The sequence below is a fragment of the Anoplopoma fimbria genome, chromosome 1 (genome assembly GCF_027596085.1).
Source record: "Anoplopoma fimbria isolate UVic2021 breed Golden Eagle Sablefish chromosome 1, Afim_UVic_2022, whole genome shotgun sequence".
NCBI lineage: Eukaryota > Metazoa > Chordata > Actinopteri > Perciformes > Anoplopomatidae > Anoplopoma > Anoplopoma fimbria.
In genome coordinates, this window is record NC_072449.1 from 2,007,337 (window position 1) to 2,034,704 (window position 27,368).

The 27,368-nt window shown below is 35.7% G+C and overlaps 3 protein-coding genes across 3 annotated transcripts in view; all 3 read left to right on the top strand.

Moving 5' to 3' along the window:
- The first annotated feature begins 4,228 nt into the window (after window positions 1-4,228).
- LOC129093321 (upstream stimulatory factor 1-like) lies at window positions 4,229-11,363 on the top strand. The gene is given in 12 exon segments (XM_054601350.1): window positions 4,229-4,244; window positions 4,371-4,452; window positions 5,083-5,112; window positions 5,114-5,130; window positions 6,186-6,298; window positions 7,628-7,741; window positions 8,301-8,454; window positions 9,217-9,304; window positions 9,401-9,459; window positions 9,568-9,662; window positions 9,797-9,925; window positions 10,612-11,363. Coding segments are annotated over 11 exon segments (897 nt in total). The 5' UTR covers window positions 4,229-4,244; window positions 4,371-4,444; the 3' UTR covers window positions 10,702-11,363.
- Window positions 11,364-11,472: 109 nt separating this feature from the next.
- gkup (glucuronokinase with putative uridyl pyrophosphorylase) lies at window positions 11,473-21,967 on the top strand. The gene is made up of 23 exons (XM_054600905.1): window positions 11,473-11,609; window positions 12,874-12,980; window positions 13,067-13,111; window positions 13,830-13,983; window positions 14,072-14,143; window positions 14,263-14,351; window positions 14,685-14,841; window positions 15,072-15,149; window positions 15,560-15,651; window positions 15,891-15,996; window positions 16,086-16,165; window positions 16,276-16,344; window positions 16,905-16,965; window positions 17,061-17,077; window positions 17,160-17,217; window positions 17,962-18,054; window positions 18,136-18,196; window positions 18,288-18,401; window positions 18,915-18,972; window positions 19,148-19,216; window positions 19,353-19,416; window positions 20,391-20,462; window positions 21,331-21,967. Exons 1-23 carry the CDS (start codon window positions 11,553-11,555, stop codon window positions 21,424-21,426), a joined length of 1,869 nt encoding a protein of 622 aa, XP_054456880.1. The 5' UTR covers window positions 11,473-11,552; the 3' UTR covers window positions 21,427-21,967.
- A 3,707-nt stretch (window positions 21,968-25,674) lies between these two features.
- Window positions 25,675-27,368, top strand: part of ubash3bb (ubiquitin associated and SH3 domain containing Bb) — a 36,229-nt gene continuing 34,535 nt past the window's right edge. Inside the window, 1 exon segment of the mRNA XM_054600866.1 lies at window positions 25,675-25,936. Coding sequence (XP_054456841.1) covers window positions 25,809-25,936 — 128 coding nt within the window. The 5' untranslated portion in view covers window positions 25,675-25,808.

The window sequence follows — 27,368 nt, forward strand, 5'->3', positions numbered from 1 at the left end:
AAACAAAACCTTCAATTTGAATAAAATGATTCAGCGTTTTAAATGAGTTTCTCTGTTTTTATTAAATCAAGTTTCTTTAATGAATATAAGTCTTCAGATTCATTGACATAAATAAAGTGATTTTACTTTCGGTTTCGTTACGGGTCGGAAACAATCCTACAGCCTCCACTTTAATCTAATTCTACACATATAGATATAATAATATAATACTAATACTGATCTTTATCTGACACTTTGCACAAACACCAGGTTTAACACAATGTTGACTTTTATTTATGATTGAGGATGAATAGAATATATATTTAAATAGTTTATACAGACAGAAAAACTGTGTCTTGGAGACAGAAGAATAAAAACCTGTGAATGCATTTACAGTAGCAGTAATAGTGCAATAGCAGACTCTGCAGCACTCTCATGTTTATAACGGCAGTTTCACAATATGCTTCTTGCACTGGTTTAGCTCAATGGTTACTTCGATCAATTTCTCTTTGAGAATACGACTCTCCATCCCTCCATGGGATCAAACCTCGGTCTCTGTCCAGTGTTTTGTTGTCACAGACATTTAATATTTCCTCTGCAGATGTATTTAAATCGAACCCTATGATGTTATAGTGAATATTATGGAGAATGTGCAACAATAAAACGCGTCAGACGTCCAGCCTCAACAGTGATCCCTCTCGGTTCTCCAGCATTCTGTTATTTTTATTTGCAAGCTTTCAAGATTTAGGATTCTGGTTTTAAAATGTCAAAATAACGCATTTCAAAATGTTTTATTACAGTAAGTTGTGCAAAATTATATTGTACTGTTTGTGCACAAAGAAAAAGCTAATTTAATTTATAGTTTTAACATTGCACATAAAGAATAACCTGCTTTATTTGGAAAGGAAGCGTGCACATATAAGGAATTTTTTTTGTTTCTCACATAATGTACTTACAGAGAAATAAGAAATAACAGCAAAGGACAGGGACAACAAAGCTGGACAGGTATATTATGTAAACAAGTAGTGGATATGAGTAAATATAAGTATTATTATATATATGTAAAAAAGTAAAATCAATTATTTACTTTATTTAATCTGACGAGTAAAATTCATTTTAAAAAGTTGATTTAATAAAAACAGAGTAACTCACTATATTACTCATCATAAGTGCATAAGTGTTATGTAAATATATATTTAAAAAAGCAGCAGTATAGTATTATAGTATTATAGTAAGTTGTGCAAAATTATATTGTACTGTTTGTGCACAAAAAAAAAGCTAATTTAATTTATAGTTTTAACATTGCACATAAAGAATAACCTGCTTTATTTGGAAAGGAAGCGTGCACATATAAGGAATTCTTTTTTTTTGTTTCTCACATTATTTACTTACAGAGAAATAAGAAATAACAGCAAAGGACAGGGACAACAAGCTGGACAGGTATATTATGTAAACAAGTAGTGGATATGAGTAAATATAAGTATTATTATATATACGTAAAAAAGTAAAATCAATTATTTACTTTATTTAATCTGACGAGTAAAATTCATTTTAAAAAGTTGATTTAATAAAAACAGAGTAACTCACTATATTACTCATCATAAGTGCATAAGTGTTATGTAAATATATATTTAAAAAAGCAGCAGTATAGTATTATAGTATTATAGTAAGTTGTAAAATTATTTATTTGGAAAGGTTTTCCAAATAAAGCAGGTTATTCTTTATGTGCAATGTTAAAACTATAAATTAAATTAGTGCACATTAAGGAACATTTTTTTTTTTGTTTCTCACATAATTTACTTACAGAGAAATAAGAAATAACAGCAAAGGACAGGGACAACAAAGCTGGACAGGTATATTATGTAAACAAGTAGTGGAAAATGTGAGTAAATATAAGTATTATTATATATATGTAAAAAAGTAAAATCAATTATTTATTTCATTTAAAACATTTATTAAAAAAAGTTGATTTAATAAAAACAGAGTAACTCACTATATAACTCATCATAAGTGCATAAGTGTTATGTAAATATATACTGTACATTTTTATTTTTATTCTTATTTCTGTTCTATCTTTATTTTGTTGTATAGTATGTGTATTTATTGTCTGTGTAGTTGTATAGTATGTGTATTTATTGTCTGTGTAGTTGTATAGTATGTATTTATTGTCTGTGTAGTTGTATAGTATGTCTGTGTAGTTGTATAGTATGTGTAGTTGTATTGTCTGTGTAGTTGTATAGTATGTGTATTTATTGTCTGTGTAGTTGTATAGTATGTGTATTTATTGTCTGTGTAGTTGTATAGTATGTGTATTTATTGTCTGTGTAGTTGTATAGTATGTGTATTTATTGTCTGTGTAGTTGTATAGTATGTGTATTTATTGTCTGTGTAGTTGTATAGTATGTGTATTTATTGTCTGTGTAGTTGTATAGTATGTGTATTTATTGTCTGTGTAGTTGTATAGTATGTGTATTTATTGTCTGTGTAGTTGTATAGTATGTGTATTTATTGTCTGTGTAGTTGTATAGTATGTGTATTTATTGTCTGTGTCTGTGTAGTTGAGCTGCTGCAACATTTAAATTCCCCCATGGGGATCAATAAAGGAATATAATAATAATAATAAATATATATTTAAAAAAGCAGCAAGTAAATCTGATTTATCCGACTGTCCCTCAACGCTCCCCGTCGCGCATGCGCACAGTCGACTCCAATGTGGCTCTCTTGTTGCGCATGCGCACAGTCGACACCGATGTGGCTGCGTTGTTGCGCATGCGCAGAGTCGATAACTACGGTGGCTCTGTTGACAAACACCGGGGGAGGGACCTCTGCGGCGTAAGTCGCTCTCTGCTCAGACCGCAGTGTTCTCTGCGCACTGTGAAGACTTTGCGCACGTTTTATTGTTTTAAATGTGATGTGACATCTCGTGCATGTGCTGCGTCCACTGCGTCAGCGGGAAGGGAGCGCGCTTTGTTGCACATCTGTAATAAACACCGCTGGGGCCGCGCAGCAGGACGCGCGTCGAGCTGCCCGCAGTGACGTAGGCGACTTCCGGTTCGGATCTCCAGCGTAAAATCCCACGTGTGCGTTCCTTTTAATATTTCCTCTTTTATGCACTCAGACAGGTTAGAATCCACACTGCGTGGATGATTTACATCAAATGCTGCTGTATAATACATGTTTTTGTAAGATAATAATCCAGAAGAAATTTGTTGTGCAAGAGTTTCATTAAGATTGCAAAAGAAAAGCAGCAAAAAAAAACACAATAATGTGCTATAAATACACTTGCATGCATTTGAATGCTAACGACGGAAGGTAAAACTAAACTATTATTGTATTATTTTATTTTTAATACATTTAAGCAATGCCACAAAATGTATTTAAAGCTGTAAAATATTTTATTTTACAAGTCAAACAGCCTTTTAAGAATATTATATCTAATAATATATTTTATTCCTTTCTTATTCTATTTTATTTTGTTTTATTGTCTATTCTTACACATCTTTTATTGTTTTTTTAATTGTTTTTACATTTAAGCATTTTTTGCACTTGATTTTTTTTTGTAAAATAATAATCCAGGAGAAATTTGTTGTGCAAGACTTTCATTAAGATTGCAAAAGAAAAGCAGCAAAAAAAAACACAATAATGTGCTATAAATACACTTGCATGCATTTGAATGTTAAAAAGCATTAATTGGTTTTGGTTCAGGGTTTTAATGTTGTGTAAATCTCTAAAGTGTCCATTTAAATCCACCATAAATTCATGTAATATTTTATTTTTAATACATTTAAGCAATTCCAGAAAATGTATTTAAAGCTGTAAAATATAATATATACAAGTCAAACAGCCTTTTAAGAATATTATATCTAATAATATATTTTATTCCTTTCTTATTCTATTTTATTTTGTTTTAGTTGTCTATTCTCTTGACTCTTGAATTATTGTTTTTTAAATTGTATTTACACATTTTTTTTTTTTTTGCACTTGATGTTTTTGTAAGATAATAATCCAGAAGAAATTTCTTGTGCAAGAGTTTCAATGTAGAAAACAAAACAGCCTTTTAAGAATATTATATCTAATAATATATTTTATTCCTTTCTTATTCTGTTTTATTTTGTTTTCAAACCAATAAAGTGTAAATTCACTTGCATGCATTTGAATGTTTTATCTCAAACTAGAACGAATTCCACCTTTTTTTTTAAAGACGTTTTTAAAATCGCCGCTTTTATTTTGAAGGCGAGCCCTGCCGGTTTCCGCTGTCTCCCATGGTAACGCTCCCTCTTACCCAGCAGCCTCTCTGTTCCGATCAATCACCGCTAATCGATAACAAATCATCTTTAAATGTCTTTATTTCTTTATTTCTTCTCCTCTAACGTGATGAACTCGTCCCACAGGCTGGCTGCGCTCTGCTCGTCCACGACGGTCTGCTCGTCCACGACGCTCTGCTCGTCCCCGACGGTCTGCGGGCATGAAGAGGTGAGTGTGACGTCACCGCCAGACAGACACGTGACACATTGTGATTTATGAATGAATCAGCTGACCACGTGTGTGTGTGTGTGTGTGTGTGTGTGTGTGTGTGTGTTTGAGTGTGTGTGTGTGTGTGTTTGTGTGTGTGTGTGTGTGTGTGTGTGTGTGTGTGTGTGTGTGTGTGTGTGTTTGTGTGTGTGTGTGTGTGTGTGTGTGTGTGTGTGTGTGTGTGTGTGTGTGTGTGTGTGTGTGTGTGTGTGTGTGTGTGTGTGTGTGTGTGTGTGTGTGTGTGTTTGTGTGTGTGTGTGTGTGTCTGTGTGTGTGTGTGTTTGTGTGTGTCTGTGTGTCTGTGTGTGTGTGTGTGTGTGTGTGTGTGTGTGTGTGTGTGTGTGTGTGTGTGTGTGTGTGTTTGTGTGTGTGTGTGTGTGTTTGAGTGTGTGTGTGTGTGTCTGTGTGTGTTTGTGTGTGTTTGAGTGTGTGTGTGTGTGTTTGAGTGTGTGTGTGTGTGTGTTTGTGTGTGTGTCTGTGTGTGTGTGTTTGTGTGTGTCTGTGTGTGTGTGTGTGTCTGTGTGTGTGTGTGTGTGTGTGTTTGTGTGTGTGTGTGTGTGTGTGTGTGTGTGTGTGTGTGTGTGTGTGCAGCCAACAGAAGAGCCCAGAGCCCGACGGGGGGTGCTGTCCACGAGGAAGGTAAAAATATAAATGTTATTGTTTTATTTTATTTTTAATGCATTTAAGCAATGCCACAAAATGTATTTAAAGCTGTGAAATATGTCAAACAGCCTTTTATTAATATTATATCTAATAATATATTTTATTCCTTTCTTATTGTTTTTTTTATTGTATTTACACATCTTTTTGTTTCTTTTGCACTGTTTTTGTAAGATAATAATCCAGGAGAAATTTCTTGTGCAAGAGTTTCATTAAGATTGCAAAAGAAAAGCAGCAAAAAATATTATTGTGTTGTTTTATTTTTAATACATTTAAGCAATGCCACAAAATGTATTTAAAGCTGCAAAATATGTTTTTTTTACAAGTCAAACAGCCTTTTATGAATATTATATCTAATAACATATTTTATTCCTTTCTTATTCTATTTTATTTTGTTTTAATTGTCTATTCTCTTGACTCTTGAATTATTGTTTTTTAATTGTATTTACACATCTTTTTTTTTATGGTGTGTTTCTTTTGCACTTGATGTTTTTGTAAGATAATAATCCAGAAGAAATTTGTTGTGCAAGAGTTTCATTAAGATTGCAAAAGAAAGGCAGCAATTAATGCTTTTTAACATTCAGTTAAAAAGCATTAATTGGTTTTGGTTCAGGGTTTTAATGTTGTGTAAATCTCTAAAGTGTCCATTTAAATCCACCATAAATTCATGTAATACGACATTTAAAAGCCCACATGTTTGTGTGAATATACAGTACCAGTCAAAAGTTTGGACACACCTTCTCATTCAATGGTTTTTCTTTATTTTGTTTTCTACATTGTAGATTAATATTGAAGACATCCAAACTATGAAGGAACACATATGGAATTATGTGGTAAACAAACAAATGCTCAACAAACCAGAATATGTTTTATATTTTAGATTCTTCAAAGTAGTTGAATGAGAAGGTGTGTCCACACTTTTGACTGGTACTGTACCTGAAACCCTAATAATGTGTTTTTAATACTCTTAAAGCTGATCTATTTTGTAAACTATAAAGTTGACTAACACTTCTTGTGGTTTTGTGTTTCTTCAGGGTCTGTAGCCACGGCAGAGGACCCGGCAGCTATCGCCACCATTCAGTCTGCTGCCACCTACAGCGACCAACCCATCAAATATCTCTTCAAGACGGAGGGAGCAGGCGGACAGGTGGAACGAGCTTTTACTAAAACACACAGGGCCTTGAAAAAGTGTTCACCACACTTGGAGTTTTTCTCATTTTGTTGCATTAAAACATGGAATTAAAATAGTTTTTTATGATGTGAACCAACACAAAATAATCAAAATTGGTGAAGTGAAAAGTAAAGTAAAAAACAACAAAAAGAAAACGTAAAGGAAGAATGTGCAATGTCTTTTATTTTCTGGCCAATCTTTCATAAAGCTCAGCTCTGAGTTGTTTTATCTTAAAGATGTCCTATTGACAGATACTTTAATCTCTGCTGAAGAACTTTTCGGCTCCTTCAGATTTATTTTAAGTCTCTTCGTAGGTTTTGTTGTGGGGCTATTTTCATTCCATTTTGTAATAATGGGTTTAACTGTGCTCCGTTAGGTCATGAGACACTCTGACTGCACAAAGGTGGACTTTATTAACTAAATGTGTGTTTTCTGAAGGTGATTGGAGGCAGCAGATCTGATTATGTTCTTCATAACAAAAGGGGTGAATAAATATGAACACGTCTTTTTTAGTTTCTTATTTTATTTTTATTTTTAAAAACAAGTTTGTTTTGTGTTTTCATTTCACCAATTTTGACTATTTTGTTTTTAAATCTGAAGTAAAATCCATTTATATTTTAGGTTGTAATGCAACAAAATAGGTAAAAAGCTAAGTAGGGTGAATACTTTGTAACACCCTAAACTGTGAGGTGTATTTTCATATCTGGAGAGACATTCTTTGACTGTTATTTCCATCACAAGAGACTTGAGCTGAGACTTCGATTTATTAAACATAACCACAAATACACTCATGTAAGTCTGCGGGGAGAAACTAAACTAAACACAGACAAACCTCAGGATTCGATTCTGGATTAATATCATAGATACAAAACTGCAAAATATAGTCAAAGCACACAGATTCATATTGTTGCCTGAGGTGTGTTGAAGCAAATTATCAAGGTCACCTGACACCCCTCTCCCAAAAAACCCCACACCGAACAGTCATCACATAGTCCGTCCTTGTTGTCCTCAGTTTGAGATTGTTTTTGAAACTCAAGTAGTTGTCATGATGGACACACGTTTCTGCTATAAAGACATTATCAACACATAAATGAGGTTTTCTGCTCTGATATCAAACATGCAAACTGATTTTAATCGGTGCATATCTTGATAATTGCTCCAGTATCACATCTCAGTGCTCATGACCCACTTATCTTTATGGAGACCTAAATAAGCAGACGTTAGATCCGGACTGTGTCTCTGTGAGCTCACCGTTGTGTAAACACGTCGCCGTGGTGATAATCTCTGTGATGTGTTGTGTCGCAGGTGACCTACAGAGTGATCCAGGTGTCAGATGGCCAGCTGGAGGGTCAGACGGACGGAGCTGCGGCCGTCAGCCTGGTCACCGGTTTCCCAGCAACCACTCAGACCGTCACACAGGTGAGGAGGACTCGGACTGAAAGCTTTGTTTGGACTCACTTTAGTCAGAAAACGAATTTATCGATTTTGTTTACTCTTTGGTGTTTCAGAGAATAATGCCACAAACTGCACAAAGCTCAACTGTATGTGCATGACTTATTTAACTCTATGAAAGACAAAATAACGAACTGACCTTGTACAGTCAGGAGTTTGACACTGAAATTGAGCTGAATTCAGACCAAGGTTGAAAAAATACATGGATTCACTAAACTCTGAGGCTGTTTTGTATAAAACACTAAATCAACAGAAACACTTTTGTTTGGAATGGTTGAACATTTCAGTTCCTGAGAACGTTCACAAACTGCTGTTGTGTCCAGTAATCATTAGAAGTCATTGATTGTCTGATCTCCATCTTCATTTTTCTCAAAGTTGGTGTAATCATTTACTCTATTTTTTTTAATGGCATCTTAATTGGCCCCTCTCTGCACACTTCATAGTTAATAATTATGTTTGGTGTATGTAGACATTTACTTCCTGTTGCTCAGGTTTGTTAACGAGTTAACGTGTCTCTGTTTGTCAGGCGGTGTTCTCTCAGCCCGACGGGTTGGAGAGCGACGGCAGCGCCGAGACGCAGTACACCTACTACCCCGCCACCATCGCCGACGCCACCACCGGCACTATGGTGACCACGGTGCAGGCCTCCGACACACTGCTGGGCCAGACCACACCCACTGGTAAACACTGATAGAAATAAGAAGGATGGTCAGAGTGGCGGCCATAGCTACTGTTGAAGTGTGCTAACTTCAATATGACTAGGTGAGGTTTTGCAGTAACGACTAAAACAAGCAGTGAAGCAAAGAGAGACAGAAAGAATCTGTAAAATTGAACAACTTCAGGCTACAATCACACCGAAACCCGTCGCTTTGGCAAAGCAGATCAACCAAAACGGCACCGATCATATGAGATTAACGGAAAAAGTACAACAAGCTCGCTCTCTCCCTCACATGAGATATGAATTATTCCTTCTCAGTAACTTTGCAGCTCTCTCAGAGCCCGACTGCTAACGAGCTAGTTAGCCGAACAACATCTACCGGCGGGAGGCGGGAACGAATGAAAGCCCCGCCTCCTTCTTCATTTCGAATGACTACCTAAAGTTTATTAGTTAAAGCTAACTAGCTACACAGCAGACTAGTTAGCTAGCTAGCTTATTCCACCGTTGTTTAATGCTAAACTTGTTACAGAAATTGAGACTAACAGTGGGCCGGAGAAGGACAAGCTAAAAAGCTAACAAGTTAACTAGCTGACCATCCGTCTCCAGAGCTGCATCCTGCTACGACCTCACTGACGTTTGTCGTCACCATAGCAACTCACAACAGTCACGTTTTCTTTGGTACCGGTCTGTTCTGCTCCTCTTCTATGTCTATAGTTCATTACACGACGCTACATGTCTACTTCTACTCGTTCTCTGCAGCTGACTGTGAGCTCTTGTTTGACAGGGCAGCTCTATGTGATGATGTCACCACAGGAAGTTCTGACCGGCTGCAATCAAAGGACAATCGCACCTCGCACTCAGCCGTACATTGCGTAATTATACATCATCAGTTTAACAGAAATACATCACAGTTGCATTCTTTAGATCATCTTTCAGACTTGATGTCTTTATTTTGATCTGTTTTTTAGGAAGCAGGAAGCTCCTCGAGGTTCCAGAGACGATAAACGGCGAGCTCAGCACAACGAAGGTTATAGCGACTGTTCAGTGTGACGAGTTAAAGATATAGATGTAGCTAACTAGAAATATCTGAGCAGGTATGAATGATCAGAGTAAAGTCACATCGTTGTTCCAACAGTTGAGCGTCGGCGCCGAGACAAAATCAACAACTGGATCGTGCAGCTGTCAAAGGCCATCCCAGACTGTAACATCGACTACACCAAGACAGGACAGGTGAGTCCAGCTTCACACAGGTGAAGAGAATCAACGCAGTAGAAGAATGTAACTCTTCAGAAAAACTGTATTCACAAAAGAAAAACGGGCGCTTTCTATAATGTTTAAGTTCTGTTGTGTGTTTTGTTTTTCAGAGTAAAGGAGGAATCTTGTCCAAAGCCTGCGAGTACATCAAGGAGCTCCGGTCGAGCAACATGAAGCTCGGCGACGACATCAGCACTCTGGACCGACTCAGGATCGACAACCAGCTACTCAGACAAGAGGTAGCTGGTTCTGGGACTAAAGCTGTCAAGTGTTCTTCTTGTTACTTGATGCTACCAGTCGGCAACCTCTGGGCCTGAAGAGTGAAGTGAAAACTTCATGTGTTAGAGCTGCATTCTCTCTGCTGTCCACCAGGGGGCGACTCCTCTGGTTGTATAGAAGTCTATGAGAAAATGACTCTACTTCTCTCTTGATTTATTCCCTCAGTAAACATTGTAAACATGAGTTTATGGTCTCAATCTCTAGTTTCAAGTCTTCTTCAATACAGCATGATGTTCATTTAGTAAATGATGCTCCATTTAGAGTCAAACAGACCATAAAGCAGGGGATGCTTTAGGGCGGGGCTCCTCACTGATTGACAGGTCGACACCAGAGACGTATACGGCGTCTCTACATCACTCCTCCTCAGTCCTAATATGGTCACTTCCTGTTCACTGGTTGCAAAAAAAAACAAGATGGCGACGACCAAAACGCCGAATTCAAGGCTTCAAAACGTCAGTCCACAAAACCAATGCGTGCCATCACCATGACTACGTCCACCTCTTGTATACAGAATATGATCATGACCCAGACCTTTAGGAAATAAAAGTATCTGTCTGACCTCCACAGTCCAAATGCAAAACCTTTATTATAAAGTGACAAACCTAGGATTTAACTTAACTTCTGTATTATCTGTGTTGCTGCTCAGGTGGAAGACTGGAAGTCCAAGAATCAGATCCTGAGGAACCTGCTGCGACAGCACGGCATCGTGGGTTCATCCAGCACCGAACCCCAGTGAGGAAAACCTGAACCTGACGACCTCCAACGGGCCAAAAGAGTACTTGAAGTGCTTTGAGATACTTTATTAGTGATGGAGAGTGCGCAAAATATGAAAAACATTAATATTCAAGCTTCTTTGCCTCATGACACTTTTGAATATTATCTTTGAAGCTTTTTACAAAATCATTAACCTGGTGAATAAAACCAAATCATAAAAAAAACATGAAAAGAAAAAGAGAATCAACTTTAGTTAAAGAAGTTTAATGAGTTTGTCAAACAGTATGATTGTTTATTAACCTCCAGTACAGTCCGCTCTATAACACCATCTTCTCATCTTTATATTAACTCTGCAGTACATCTCTGTATCATACGCACTCATGTTAACGTCTCATTTTAAAACAAAAAAACAGCGTACTCATGCTTTCTGATCAATATCACTTTGACCAGCTGGACAGAACGTTTGTCATCCTGTTCAGCTCTTTTGCTTTTGTTATTTTTATTTTGTAAGTTTCACGAAAACCTCACTGGGGACGATAATTGCATTGCAACAATGTGACTAAATAAACAGGCGTTGGTAAGCATTGCATTGTAGGTAGGCTATGTATGTCTTTATAATAAAAAAATAAATAATATGCTGTATGTCATAAGCCACTTTCAGCTGTGTTTATTAAAGTTGGTAAATTGGTAAAAAAAAAAAAATTGTGAAAGTGTTTTATTTTTTTCTTGTCTAGAGTGAGTTTTATTCTGAAGGATCAAAGAGGAAGCGTGCTACTTCACGGACGGTGGGAGAAGCTGCTGCAGATATTTCTCAACCTCTGCTGTGTCTGTGTTGACTTTAAAGGAACTAAAGGACGCATTGAGGGTTCTCCAATGATCTGCATTCTGCTGGTAGCCGGTCACGGAACCGTGCTGGAGGCCCAGATAAAGGTAAGAAGGTGTAATGCTGCAGCAGAGAGGACAGAACCTGAAGGGGTCCAAAGTCCTGCAGAACCACACACTGTTCTACTGTTCTACCTGTCAGGGAGCCTTCACACCTGTTCTACCAACACTTAAGACATGTACAGAACCGTGAGGGTCCACTGATTAATTCTGCTTACATTTGACCCCACAACCTTACTGGTTTTTATCATAAAATGGCTTTTTCTATACTGCACAGCCCCCTACTGGGCATACTGGTGCTGTTGCGTTCAGGGACACCAGTAATTCAGAGTTTGAGTTGAAAGTTTATAAGATTTTTTTTTGTTGTTGTCTATTGTTACTGTTTATTTATTTATTGAACTTGCAGAAAGCATGCTATATTGTGATTTATATTGTGATCAAGAAACCACATTTATGCCAACAGAAGATTTTGACCCAGCCCTAATTTAATGGCATTAAATGCAACATTTAAGCCTGTACATAGTTAACAAATAGACTCCACATACATATTAATCAAGATTCTGAATGTTATATTATAATAATAAGACATTGTATTTGCATAGTTCTTTGAAAGGAACTCAAAGGCACTTTATGTGATTAAAAACAGAAACAACTAAAGCAATAACCATATAAACAAGGCAGGTTAAATGCCATTATAACAGTAAAACTGTTAATTATAACAGTATGGTCATATGCAATATACTATAAATCACCTACATGAGGCCTGGAGGTTCATCGTTGACCTCGGTAACACCTATACTGTAAACTAGGTGTGTTTTGACTATTTAAATGAAATGTTTCTATGAACATAGTCACTTTAATAGGTGACAAAGAATATTCTTGACTCGTATCCAGGGAGTGAACGTCCAAACAGTACCGTATCTTTGGCGGATGGTCACCATTTTAATGCAGAAAGATGATGTTACAGATGAAAATAGATAACCGTGATGAGATTAACGTAAAGTAATCCAGATTAATTGCTGTTGAATAGAGTTTACCTGGCTAACATCACCTGACCAGTGTTACCTCAAAGAGTACAAGGTTCATACTACCATTGAGAGGTCAAGATACTATAAACTAAATACTAAAAACTCTTATTTTATAATAACTAAAACTGGTAAATGGCTCCTTCAATGGGAAAATTTCATATATCAGATACTCTGTGAGGCCTTAAGCTATAATGTTTTTATAACAACATGTTGTGGCTTATATGATCATAGTATAGTTTGTAAACTGACTCCAGCTGTTTTTCTTTCCACCTCTCCTCTCTCAGAATGATGACACAGGATTATACAGCCACCTGGCCGGGGTGCCGAAGGCTTTACTGCCCGGCATCGGAGGAAAGAAGATCCTGGACTTTTGGTGGGAAACGGTCAACATGTGCGTAACAACACCAACAGGTCTGATTATTGATTATCTTTTCACTTTAAAACCGTCTTCTGACTTCGTCTCTGGTTTCTCTCCAGGAGACAGCTGTTCACAGAAGTGTATCTGGTCACTAATGCAGACAAGTGAGTTCTACCCGTTTAATGCATGACCCGCTCTGTGTTGATTTGTTACAAAAAGGCTTTTATTCTGGTAGAATCAAGAATATGTTACCAAAAAACAAAGACATTGCAGACGTGTGTGCAGAAACATCTAGAAATGAAACAGCAAGTGGCAAAGTTAGTCATTTAATGGGAACAAATGTGTTTCGTGAGGGAACAATTTAAAGTTTGGAAGTTTGAAGGAACAAAAAAATAAATAATTTAATTAGAAATGTAACAGAACAAATTATAGGGCACAAATAGGTAGAAAATAGGAATTTTAGGGAGCTAATTTCCGGTGTTGTGGCATAAATCGCTTAATATTATGAGTCACTTAAGGGAATAAGTTATTCATTCAAGAGAACACTTTGCTACGTAAGGGAACAAATTAGAAATGTGAGGGAACAGTTTGGCGTTTTTAGTCCCGTTTAAGGAAAACCAATTACAAATAAGCATCAAAAAAATTAATTCTGAGGGACCTAATTAGCAATTTTGTTGGGTTACACATGTTTATAATTGTGCAAATTGACAATTGAGGAATTATTCAGTAATTTCCGAAAACCAATTAGGAATTTGAAGGATAGAATAGAGATTGTAGTTCAGTTTGAGGGAACTAATCGAAGGCACAGATTAGTCACTTAAGGGAACATACTTCAACCAATCATCATCATCATCATCATCATCATCATTTCTCCGTTCTCAGGTATAAGTACTACGAGCGCTGGGCCACAGCCAACGACTTCCCGGTGGAGAACATCGTGAACGACGGCAGCACCACGCTGGAGGACCGCCTCGGCGCCGTGGCCGACCTGGTGCTCGGCATACGCAGCCGCAAGCTGCAGGACGACATCATGGTGGTACGACGAGCCCGTCTGTCGGTCACACGGCCGCTCGGTTACATTTCTTTGTGTTCAGAACTGAATGAATGTCTTTAACACCACGCAGATCGCAGGAGACATGCTGTGTGCAGACCAGAACTTTGACATCGCTCAAGTCATCCGCTTCTTCAGGTCAGAGGTGATTAGCGCAATGCATTCATTTTAGAAAACAGTCTGGTGTGTGAAAAAGATATTCATTAAGCTCAAATAGATGTTTCTGTGAAGTCACGAGCATCCCGTCCTGTGTTTGTGCTGCAGCCCGGAGAGCTGATCATTTACTACGAGCTGGAAGAAAGTGAGAAAAGCAGCTCCAGAGGCATCGTGGAGGTTTGCAGGGACACTCACAGGTGAGAGGAAGTTTATATCCCATAATGCACCACATGCTGTAATTCTGAAACGTGAAGTCAAAGCTTCCTGTGTTAAAGCTGCATTCTCTCTGCTGTCCACCAGGGGGCGACTCCTCTGGTTGTATAGAAGTCTATGAGAAAATGACTCTACTTCTCTCTTGATTTATTCCCTCAGTAAACATTGTAAACATGAGTTTATGGTCTCAATCTCTAGTTTCAAGTCTTCTTCAATACAGCATGATGCACTGGTTGCAAAACAACAACATGGCGACGGACAAAACATCAAACTTGAGGCTTTAAGTTCACTTTGTACATCATGTCACTGTGAATCAGGATAACTCGCTTCTTGGAGAAACCGAAGGAGGGTCTGACAGAATCCCGGCTGGCCAGCGTCGTGTTTTACTGCATCAAGAGAGAAACGCTGTCCTACCTGTCTGACTTCCTCAACCTGCAGACTCAAGCTACAGACCGGTGCTTCGGGCGATTATGGGTAAGCGTATAACTAGATCTGCTGTGTAACGAAGAAGAGAAAACCACTTTGGTAAAAGAGGAAGATTTATTCTAATTGCTGCCTTTATTTAATTTAATTTTAATCTGTACATGATGCAAAATCATTTTGTGGCTTTGACTAAAAATTAGATTATAAATACTTGACATATTACATCAGTGCATTATAATACATTAATAACTGAATAATCTTTTTGTCTCTTTTCTCTTCAGGAGTGGCTCATTAACGAGAAGCAGCTGGATGTGTTCGGGATGAAGCTTCCTACTGGTTTCCAGCTCATTGGACAAGTGGTTTGTATCAATGCCTCAGTTTATCCGCCATGTTGTTGGTTTTTTTACACACAGCATTGCCTTCAAATTCATAGATTATAAGAGAGAAAGCCAGAGAAGGAGGCCTGAACAACATTATTAGTTCTACACTTAGTTTTATACAGTAAGCATTTTGATAAATGGATTTGAGAGAAACGCAAAACAAAAAGGAAACTAGTGTAATCCACCAGGTCATGTGACAGGAAATGCAAACAACTAGGAAAGATTTGAGAGCTTTACTCTGTCCTCACCAGATGGCAACCTCCGGTTCTATAAAGTATGCTCCATTTAGAGTCAAACAGACCATAAAGCAGGGGATGCTTTAGGGCGGGGCTACCTAAGAACCTTCTTAGAAGTTTCTTCTAATAACATGCTTCCTCTTGACCTCACAGGGTCTGTCCGACTACACCAGGTGGCTCACCCATTACTCCACCAAGCAACAAGACGCTCCAGCTAAACCAATCACATGCAGATCGTTCGCCAGGTGAGAAAAAACGCAAAGAACTCTGTTAGAATTGAGCTCAGATCACTGAGGTTGTTTTCAGTTTGTCCGTCTGTCCATTCATAAACGTTTGTTTATTTTCTGCAATAATCCAAAATTTAATGTAAGAACCTGACGCCATTTTTGAAAGGGAACCAGTGTGATGATGACTTCCTGTTACAAATACGTACTTAAATGTTAGAACACAACCTGACAGACACTTCTGATTGGTTCCCTCTCAGGGTTGGATTAATTGGGAACCCTTCAGACGGCTTCAACGGGAAAACCATCGCCATGTCCATCTGTAACTTCTGGGCCGAGGTCACGCTGGTGGAGAGCCAGACTTTGGTAACAATCACACACTCTCATGAGCTGAAACACCTTTTTTTTGGAACGTTTAGTGTTAAAAATCATGTGAATTTCCTGTGACTTTGTAGGTTTTGGTCCCTCATCCTCTCAACGACCCCACCGAGTTTGGAAGCTTGCAAGATCTGTTCTGCATCAGCAGGAAGGAAGGGTGAGAACCTGACAGGTTAAATTGAGCTGTAACACACCTGCAGACTGATTTATCTAAACGCTCCTCCTCCTCCTCCTCCTCCTCCTCCTCCTCCTCCTCCTCCTCTGTAGATACCTGGGGGGTCTGCGTCTGCTGCAGGCCACCTGTAAGAAGTTCTACCAGTTCTGCTCCAAACAAGGGTGAGAAAAGAACCGAGATGTTCTCCGATTAAATATTTTTTATTACATTCAAATATGAGCGTTAGCATATCTGACTTTGCTCTTATCCATCACCATGGATACCGCCATAACTTTCCCCAACATCATGGTTTTCTTTTTTATAAAGGACGGAACCAAGGGCGTTTTCAGATCCTTTTTATGACTTTCATCAGTAAAGAAGAGAGAAGATTTATTTCTATATAGTTATTCTTAATGCTCAGATAGATAAACAAACTTTTCCACCAAGCATAAAACTTGTTTGCAATACTTCAACATTTTTTTTTCTTCAATTTTTCTGTTTCCACTCTTTATTTTTACTAAAAGGATTTTGTATTTTGTATTGATTCTGGCGCCCCCTTTGGACTAAAGTGGTAGTGTTTCTGAGAACCAGACTCCCTTTAGAAAACCTCTCATTTTACTGGAGCCACCATGAGAATCTAATTCTACACATATGATAATACTCGTTGTTTATTATGTAGTAAAAAAGATGTTTAGTTTGACAGACTTTTAACTAGTAATACTCCTTTATCTTTTCCCTGCAGCATCGCTTTGACGAAGCAGAACTTCACATTAAAGTACGACACCAACATTCCTCGGCAGGTGGTGAGGAACCATTTAAATATATAATATAATAGATAAAACAGTGTTCAATGTGAGAATGTCATGTAATGATGAAATGATTTGTTTTTTTATTGCAGGGCCTCGCTGGAAGCAGGTAAACTCTTCTGTTAGTTTTCTTTTCTGTTAAAGCTTTTAGAGATTTAATAATCTACTGATTCATGGTTGTCTCTTCACAGTGCCATCGTCTCAGCCACACTGAAGTGTCTGATGAAATTCTACAACATCACAGACAATGTAAGGATACTTCCCTTTTCATGTTACCAAATCAATCAATTAATCAAGTTTTATTGATATAAAGTAATTGACACAACAAAAATACAGAGATTAATTCGAGAGACTAATGCACACAAAATAAAGTTTAGTAATAAATATCATGAAATATACAACAGAATGAACCGGATAATGAAACGTCTCACCACAAGAAAAAGTCACATGTGATTCATTTGCGTTTGTGTGCGTTTTCATGAATCTTTTTTTCTTTTGTCTTTATCGATACACAAACGTTTCCAATTTAAGTGTCAAACTTTTTTGCAATATTTCAACATTTATTTTTTAATTTTCTGTTTCCACTCTTTATTTTTACAACAATGAACTTTCATTTTGTGTTGATTCTGGCGCCCCCATGTGGACAAAAGCGGTAGTGTTTCTGAGCACCAAACCTCAATTTTACTGCAGCCACCACTGAAATCTAATTCTAAACAGATCATTTTATACTAATACTGATCTTTATATAACACTGCGCACAAAAACACAAGTTTTAAAACAGAAAGTGGACTATTATTTTTGCCTGAATACTAATTCAATATATATTTAAATAGTTTTATATACAGACTTTTGTATAAATGATCCTGTAATGCACCAGGAATAAAAGATATAGAGACATCTGACCTTGATCATAACCAGATAAAAGTTCCTCACGGTAACGTTTTAAAATATCAACATATCTACTTATTCATAAATTTATATTTTACACTTCAGGATCTCCCAAGGTCGATCCGAGCCAACTTCATCCTCAACGTGGAGACGGAGGAGCTTTTCATCACAGCTGGTCTTCAGGACAGAGTTGTTCAGGTCAGTAACAGAAACATCTTTATACTCATCTTTAATTAACTATATAAAGTAGCATGAACTGTTTCCACTTCACCTCCACAGGTCTATGAAGGTTTAGTCTACATGGATTTCAGCAAGAAGCTGATGGAGGAGCAGGGCCACGGTACTGAAGTCAACATCTGTCTGTAGATACACGATATATATAAGTACACGATAAATACATTTCATAATGTGTTTGTGTTTCCCATTCCTAGGTAACTATGTTTCTATGGAGATGAGCGGTCTGCCAACGTTCTGGCTGGCTTACCTGAGCGACCCGAGTGACTCTGGACGAATCCACAGCAACATCAGGCAGCGCTGGCTCAATGGTGCGTCTTCAGATTAAAGGGATAGTTGGGGTGTTTTTTTAAATGGGGTTGTATGAGGTACTTATCTAGAGTCAGTGTTGTATTTACTCAAGTAGCCCCCGTCACAGCAGCAAAGCAATGTACCGCTGTGGACGGGAACCTCAGCAAAATGTGTTTTAGAAACCAAAAACAAATGTACACATAAAGAAATCAATCCAAGTTTAAATGATTCCAACTAGAACTGAAGCTGTTATCTTTGCTCTCGCTAAAGACACCAGACTCCATTGGAAAAAAACCCAGTGATTTTACCTCACAGAACACAGATATTGCTGTTCTACTGCTGCTTCCATCGGTTAGTTTGTTTGTGTCGTTGTGTGACTTTTTGTAATTCCAAACTAACCAAAGTCGACTCTTTGTCTTGTAATATTGTCATTTCTATTTGTATCGCCACAAAGTATTCTTTAATATGCAGAAAAATGTAAAACTATTGGTTTGTTTGTTGAACTTCTTTGACGCTGCCCTGTGTCTCATCAGGAGAACCTCTGGTAGTCGAGGCCATGAAGACTTTTGCTGAGCTCACTGATCAAGCGAGGTTGGTTTGAGAACTTAGAGTACTGTAATTTAAAGTATATCAGGGTTAAAGCTAGACATAAATAACCATGGGATTAATTGTGTCTATTCTTTGTACAGACGTCTCACATTTGCTTCATTCTTTTGTCTTTGTGGTGGCTGTTAAATGTTGAATTTTAAACTCTGATGCCCTTCAGGACGGCTCTTCAGGAGAAAGACTGGCGGCGTCTGGCACAACTGATGGACCAGAACTTTGAGCTGCGGAGGTAAACAGTATATATACATATATATATATATATATATATATATATATATATATATATATATATATATATGTATATGTTGATGTGAGACGGTCGTATTACACTCACTACACAGCTGAAGTAACAACATTTCCCACAGGTCTGTCTACACTGATGAGTGTCTGGGTCCTGGGAATCTCAAGATGGTTCAGCTGGCGAGACAGGTTGGTACTTGCATTTGTATCAGTTCGTTGCACTTATTGTATTCATATCAGTTCGTCAGCACTATACTTTTGCTCTGGTTTATGCTTTTAGATGCTTGTTTAAGAAAGGAGATGTACTTATGACTTCTGGTGACTAGTAGTTCTCTTGAATACCTATGTTGAATACACTTCCTGTAAGTCGCTTTGGATAAAAGCGTCTGCTAAATGACTGTAATGTACTTAAAGTGGTAGTTCGGGTCTTTTGAAGTGGACTTGTATGAAGTACTTCTCCACAGTCAGTGTATTTATTACAGTAGATGGAAGCAGACAGGAGGGCCCACCTAAAACAATCAATACCAGTTAAAGTTTTATGCTATATTTGGCATATTGCCATGAGACTGCTATACAATCTGTGTTTCAGACATGAAACTGAAGCCGATGTATCATTCTATGCTCTGTCAAAGCCCCCAGACTCCATTGAAAAACTGTGATTTTACATGGCAGAACACAGGGAGTTGCTGGTCTACTGCTGCCTTGATCGGTCGTTTCTTTGTGTTATTGTGTGACCTTGGTTAGTTCAGATTCACCAAAAGTCTCACATTAACATAAACTAACTAAATGATGGATGCAGCAGTAGACCAGCAACCACAGTGTTCAGCAAGCTAAAATCACTGTTTCTTTCAATGGAGTCTGGTGGCTTTGGCAATAGCATAGACTTTATTTCCCCATCAGATACATAGACTCTATAGCTGTCTGACAGGATGCAAAGAAGTGTAAATATTCTAAATATAGCGTTCACTTAAACAGATATTGATTCTTCTAGACGTCCACATTAAACTCTTCTCCATAGTCAGTAAAACACTGACTATGGAGAAGAACTCTTCCTGTAAGAGCCTGTTTTATTGAACAGTTTTCACTCTTTTGTCCGTTCCCACCTGCAGGACTGTTTTTTTTTTTGTTCATGCATTCATAAAGTTTTTGCTGCTTCTTTGCAGTTTGGCTCGGCGGTGAAGTTACCAGGCAGCGGGGGGGCCGTGGTGGGTCTGTGTCTGGATGAAGCCCGACTGGTAGGACTGCACTGCGTTGTAGTTCGTTATCTTTAGCGGATATTTATTTTTGCAGCGGATATTTATTTTTTTGGGATATGCGCTGTATTAATTCGAGTAACATTTAAGTGCATAATAAAACTACAGAACCACATTAGGTTTGTGTATTTCTAAAGTTTCCTCCTCCAAACTTCAAAAACCGTGAGTTTAGTTTCTGATGTAATCAAGAGGAATCATCAATTAATTTTCTTTTTCTCATAATTAATAAGTAAACAGTAAGAAAACAAAAAAGCCAATTATAATAAATAAGTAAACTGTAAAAAATAAATAAAAAAACAAGTGTAATAAATAATTAAACCTTTAAAAAGATAAGTAAAATAAAAAGTTAAAAAAAAACCGTAAAAGAAAGTAACAGGTATTATAAATAAGTAAACCATTATAAAAAAACAAGTATTATAAATAAGTAAACTGTAAGAATAAATAAAAATGAAAAGTATAATAAATAAGTAAACCGTAAAAAGAAAAAGTATAATAAATGAGTAAACCATAATAAAAAACCCAAGTATTATAAATAAGTAAACCATAAAAAAAAGTATATTAAATAAGTAAACTGTAAAAAACTTAAAACAATAAAAGTATAATAAATAAGTAATCCAAAAAAATAAATAAAAGAAAACCATAAAAAAAACACTTAAATACAATATAATTGGAATAAATGGTTGGGTTTACATTATTGCTCAACCCATTACAACGCTCCATAATGTCTCATTTAAAAGGACCACTAACTTCTCTGCTCATTTATTTTCTGTCTCAGTGATCAATCTGTCCTCTGTGGTTCATACGTTCTGTATTTCTCATTCTGACATGCGGTCTGTGTTTGGTCCACCAGGTGGAGATGAGGCAGGCCTTCCAGGAGGCCGGCTGTGTCTTCTGTGTCATCACACCGTACGACCCGTCTGTCGGCACCGTCGGAGGCCGTCACTGACCTCACATCTCCCCACGACACGGTCGGGTTACTGGAGGTCAAACCAGGGCCGTCGGTTGGATGTCATCTCAGAGACGGACAGAAAAGAATCATCAGTTAATGAGGAATGATATGAAAAGCCATGGATCAAAAATAATCAGGGGTTTTAATAACTATGTGGTGATGTTTATGAATTAAAGCAGTACTGGAGGACATTCCCCTGGTAAAAAAAATCAGTATTAGAGTTTTTCTTCATTGTATATACACATAAAATGTAACTTTGTATTGCAGTATTACAAACTGGGCGACTGTGGTGACATTCCTGGAGAAAGAATGCTGTATTACATTTTTTCTTCATTTTTAAACACACAAAAATACTTCATTACAAACTCTAAACCAACCAGGATGGAAATCTTCACGACCTTGTGTCAGACATATCAACCAAAACAATGTGAAAAAATGAAGTCATTCCTTTTCTACACGTGATGCATTGTTGTATAAACTCTATAGATATTATCTTTGTATAATTAATGTAATTTTTGTACTCAAATTAAAAGCAACTGTTTATAGCTCCTAGTGTTTTGTCATTTATACTGTTTAATGTATTTTACACACACAAATAGTTTCCTTTCTCTTCAAATTTAACTCTTAGTTTGCTGAACACATTTTTTTTTCTTCTTTCAATATTTAATATATATGTAAAACAACAAGCAGAAAAATGCAGAAGGGACATTTCGTGTATGTATGTACATGACCATTAAAGCTGATATTCATATTCATTTATTTGTGTCTGTGTGTTTTACAACCTCATGTTCTGCATATCTTTTATAATGTATTTTGTCAAAAAAAACCAAAAAACAATACTTTTTCCCTGTGTCATTCCATTTTATTACCCATAACTTAATTTCTGAACTTATTTGTTTGGTTTTCTTTGTATGTATGGATTACTTGGGTTGTTACCGACATGTGGTGAAAATGTCATGTCAATAGCACCTTTAGAAACATATTTACTGAGAAAAATGTTGACATGTTCAATATTTATTTTACCCGCTGTATATATATATATATTTTTTTTTTTGATTTGTTTTGTTTAGTACTGTACTTCAATCTTTTTATTTAGATTGCTCAGGGATGGGTTGAATGCAGAAGGGACATTCTGTGTATGTGCATGACCATTAAATATTCACATTCATATTCATTTATTTGTGTCTATGTGTGTTTTACAACCTAATGTTCTGCAAATGTTTAACCTGATTTCTTTGTATAATGTATTTTGTCAAAAATCAAAAACACAAGTACTACCCTTAGCAATGTGTGTGTGTGTGTGTGTGTACATACATACATACATACATACATACATACATACATACATACATACATACATATATATCTATTGTTTTGTTTTTGTATTGTACCATAATCTTTATTCCAACTAGTTTGAACCATATGTGTTTTTTTTATTTTTTTATTTACAGAATGCATTATACAAAAAAAATGGGAAAAACATTCGTAGCATGCAGAACATGAGGTTGTAAAACACACATATACACACAAATAAATGAATATGATTATCAGAATGTTTCACCTGATTTCTTTTTATAATGTATTTTGTCAAAAAAATAATAAAAACACATGTAGTACCCTTAGCCATGTGTGTGTATGTATATATATATATGTTTTGATTTGTTTTGTTTAGTACTGTACTTCAATCTTTTTATTTAGATTGCTCAGGGATGGGTTAAATGCAGAAGGGACATTCTGTGTATGTATGTGCATGACCATTAAAGCTGATATTCATATTCATATTCATTCATTTTCTGCATGAATGTTTTTCCCTAATTTTTGGTATAATGCATTCTGTAAATAAATAAACAAATGGTTTAAACTAGTTTAAATAAACAAACACATTATCTTATCTTATTAATCTTTTAAATAAATAAACACACATATATGGTTTAAACTAGTTTAAATAAACAAACACACACATGTGTGTTTTAAACTAGTTTAAATAAATAATACATTATATATTACATTACATTACATTACAGTTTTGTTTAGTACTGTACTTCAATCTTTTTATTTAGATTGCTCACATTCATATTCATGTATTTGTGTCTATGTGTGTGTTTTACAACCTCATTTTCTGCATGAATGTTTTTCCCTAATTTTTGGTATAATGCATTCTGTAAATAAATAAATAAACAACATATATGGTTTAAACTTTTAAATAAAGCAAGATGAACATATATATATATATATATATATATTTGTTTTGTTTAGTACTGTACTTCAATCTTTTTATTTAGATTGCTCACATTCATATTCATGTATTTGTGTCTATATATAAATGGTTAAAACTAGTTTAAATAAACAAACACACACATATGGTTTAAACTAGTTTAAATAAACACACACATATATATGGTTTAAACTAGTTTAAATAAACACACATATATGGTTTAAACTAGTTTAAATAAACACACATATATGGTTTAAACTAGTTTAAATAAACACACATATATGGTTTAAACTAGTTTAAATAAACACACATACATATGGTTTAAACTAGTTTAAATAAACACACATATATATATGTTTTAAACTAGTTTAAATAAACACACACATATATATGTTTTAAACTAGTTTAAATAAACACACATATATGGTTTAAACTAGTTTAAATAAACACACATATATGGTTTAAACTAGTTTAAATAAACACACATATATGTTTTAAACTAGTTTAAATAAACACACACATATATGGTTTAAACTAGTTTAAATAAACACACATATATATATGTTTTAAACTAGTTTAAATAAACACACATATATATGTTTTAAACTAGTTTAAATAAACACACATATATGTTTTAAACTAGTTTAAATAAACACACACATATGTTTTAAACTAGTTTAAATAAACACACATATATGTTTTAAACTAGTTTAAATAAACACACATATATATGTTTTAAACTAGTTTAAATAAACACACACATATATATGGTTTAAACTAGTTTAAATAAACACACACATATATGTTTTAAACTAGTTTAAATAAACACACATATATGTTTAAACTAGTTTAAATAAACACACATATATATATGTTTTAAACTAGTTTAAATAAACACACACATATGGTTTAAACTAGTTTAAATAAACACATATATATGGTTTAAACTAGTTTAAATAAACACACATATGTTTTAAACTAGTTTAAATAAACACACATATATTTAAACTAGTTTAAACTATGTTTAAACTAGTTTAAATAAACACACACATATGGTTTAAACTAGTTTAAATAAACACACATATATGGTTTAAACTAGTTTAAATAAACACACACATATATGGTTTAAACTAGTTTAAATAAACACACACATATATGTTTTAAACTAGTTTAAATAAACACACATATATATGGTTTAAATAAACACACATATGGTTTAAACTAGTTTAAATAAACACACATATATATGGTTTAAACTAGTTTAAATAAACACACACATATATATGTTTTAAACTAGTTTAAATAAACACACACATATGGTTTAAACTAGTTTAAATAAACACACATATATATAACTAGTTTTAAACTATGTTTAACTAAAATAAACACACATGTATATATGTTTTAAACTAGTTTAAATAAACACACATATACATATGTTTTAAACTAGTTTAAATAAACACACATATATGTTTTAAACTAGTTTAAATAAACACACATATATATGTTTTAAACTAGTTTAAATAAACACACATATATGGTTTAAACTAGTTTAAATAAACACACATATATGTTTTAAACTAGTTTAAATAAACACACATATATGTTTTAAACTAGTTTAAATAAACACACATATATGTTTTAAACTAGTTTAAATAAACACACATATATATGGTTTAAACTAGTTTAAATAAACACACATATGTTTTAAACTAGTTTAAATAAACAAACACACATATATGTTTTAAACTAGTTTAAATAAACACACATATATATATGTTTTAAACTAGTTTAAATAAACACACACATATATGTTTAAATAAACACACACATAGTTTAAATAAACACACATATATATGTTTTAAACTAGTTTAAATAAACACACACATATGTTTTAAACTAGTTTAAATAAACACACATATGTTTTAAACTAGTTTAAACACACACATGTATGTACATTGTGCTGTGCTCAGTGTTCATCCTCTGATCTCATTCGCTGCTCCTCCGGGGGGCGGGTCCCGGGCGCTGCCTCCTCCGCGGCCGCTCAGCGCGTCTCTCCTCCCGGCAGCTCTCCTCTCTCTCTCCTCCCAGAGACCCGGCCGACGCGCACTCTGTAGCGGGGAGGCGGACTGCGGAGCACCGTGACGCGGGCAGCGGGTCGACCATGGCGGCCAAAGAGGACCTGTACAGCAAAATACTCCCGCGGAGGCTCCGGCAGACCCGGCTGGGTTCTGTGAAGACGGGCTCCAGCCTGGACGTGCTGTTATCCATGGGCTTCCCGAGACCAAGGGCGTGAGTACCCGGATGAGAGAGTGTGTGTGTCCGGAGGTCATCCGGGGGGAGCCGAGCCCGGGCATGGCCGGAGAGAGAGCGAGAGAGACGGCCTGAGGTGGTGGGAGAGAGGGGGGGTCAGTGGAAACAACCACACAGGACTGAAGAGAAGGATAAAGTAGAAAACAGTAGAATTAAAGACATTAAAAACAGTATAGTGATGTAACTGAGCTCCAAAGAAGAAATGATCAAAGTTAACAGAACAAGTGTACCATTAACATAAATTATCCTACAACATTTTACCCTTTTTTTTATACTCTTTTTCTTGGTTTAAACTTAGAATAAAGTAGAAAACAGGAGAATTAAAGACATTAAAAACAGTATAGTGATGTAACTGTGCTCCAAAGAAGAAATTATCAAAGTTAACAGAACAAGTGTACCATTAACATAAATTACCCATTTTTCACTCTTTTGACTTGGTTTAAACTTAAGCAACTTTCTGAAACAACCACAACTAATGAGTATAATACAGTTGAATAAAGTAAAAAAAACAGTAGAATTGATCACATTAAAAACAGAATAATACTGTAACAGAGCTCCAATGTGTGGCACGAAATGGTTATAAAAAGTTAACAGAACAAGTGTACCATTAACATAAATTATCCTACAACATTTTACCCTTTTTTTTTTACTCTTTTTCTTGGTTTAAACTTAGAATGAAGTAGAAAACATTGGAATTAAACACATTAAAAACAGTATAATGATGTAACTGAGCTCCAATGTGTGCACAAGAAGAAATTATCAAAGTTAACAGAACAAGTGTACCATTAACATAAATTATCCGACAACATTTTACCCATTTTTTTACTCTTTTTCTTGGTTTAAACTTAGAATAAAGTAAAAAACAGTAGAATTAAAGACATTAAAAACAGGCTCCAGCCTAACTGCTGTTATCCATGGGCTTCCCAGAACAAGGGTACGTTAACATAAATTACCCGGATGAGAGAGTGTGTTGTCCGGAGGTCATCCGGGGGAGCTCCCGGGCATGGCCGGAGAGAGAAAAAACGTAGAATTGAGAAAACAGCCTGAGGTGGTGGGACAGAGAAGTGGAAACAACCACACAGGACTTAAGAGCAGAATAGAGAAGGATAAAGTAGAAAACAGTAGAATTAAAGACATTAAAAACAGTATAGTGATGTAACTGTGCTCCAATGAAGAAATTATCAAAGTTAACAGAACAAGTGTACCATTAACATAAATTATCCATTTTTCACTCTTTTGACTTGGTTTAAACTTAGAATAAAGTAAAAAACAGTAGAATTAAACACATTAAAAACAGTATGATGCTGTAACTGAGCTCCAATGTGTGCACGAGAAGAGATTATCAAAGTTAACAGAACAAGTGTACCATTAACATAAATTACCCATTTTTCACTCTTTTGACTTGGTTTAA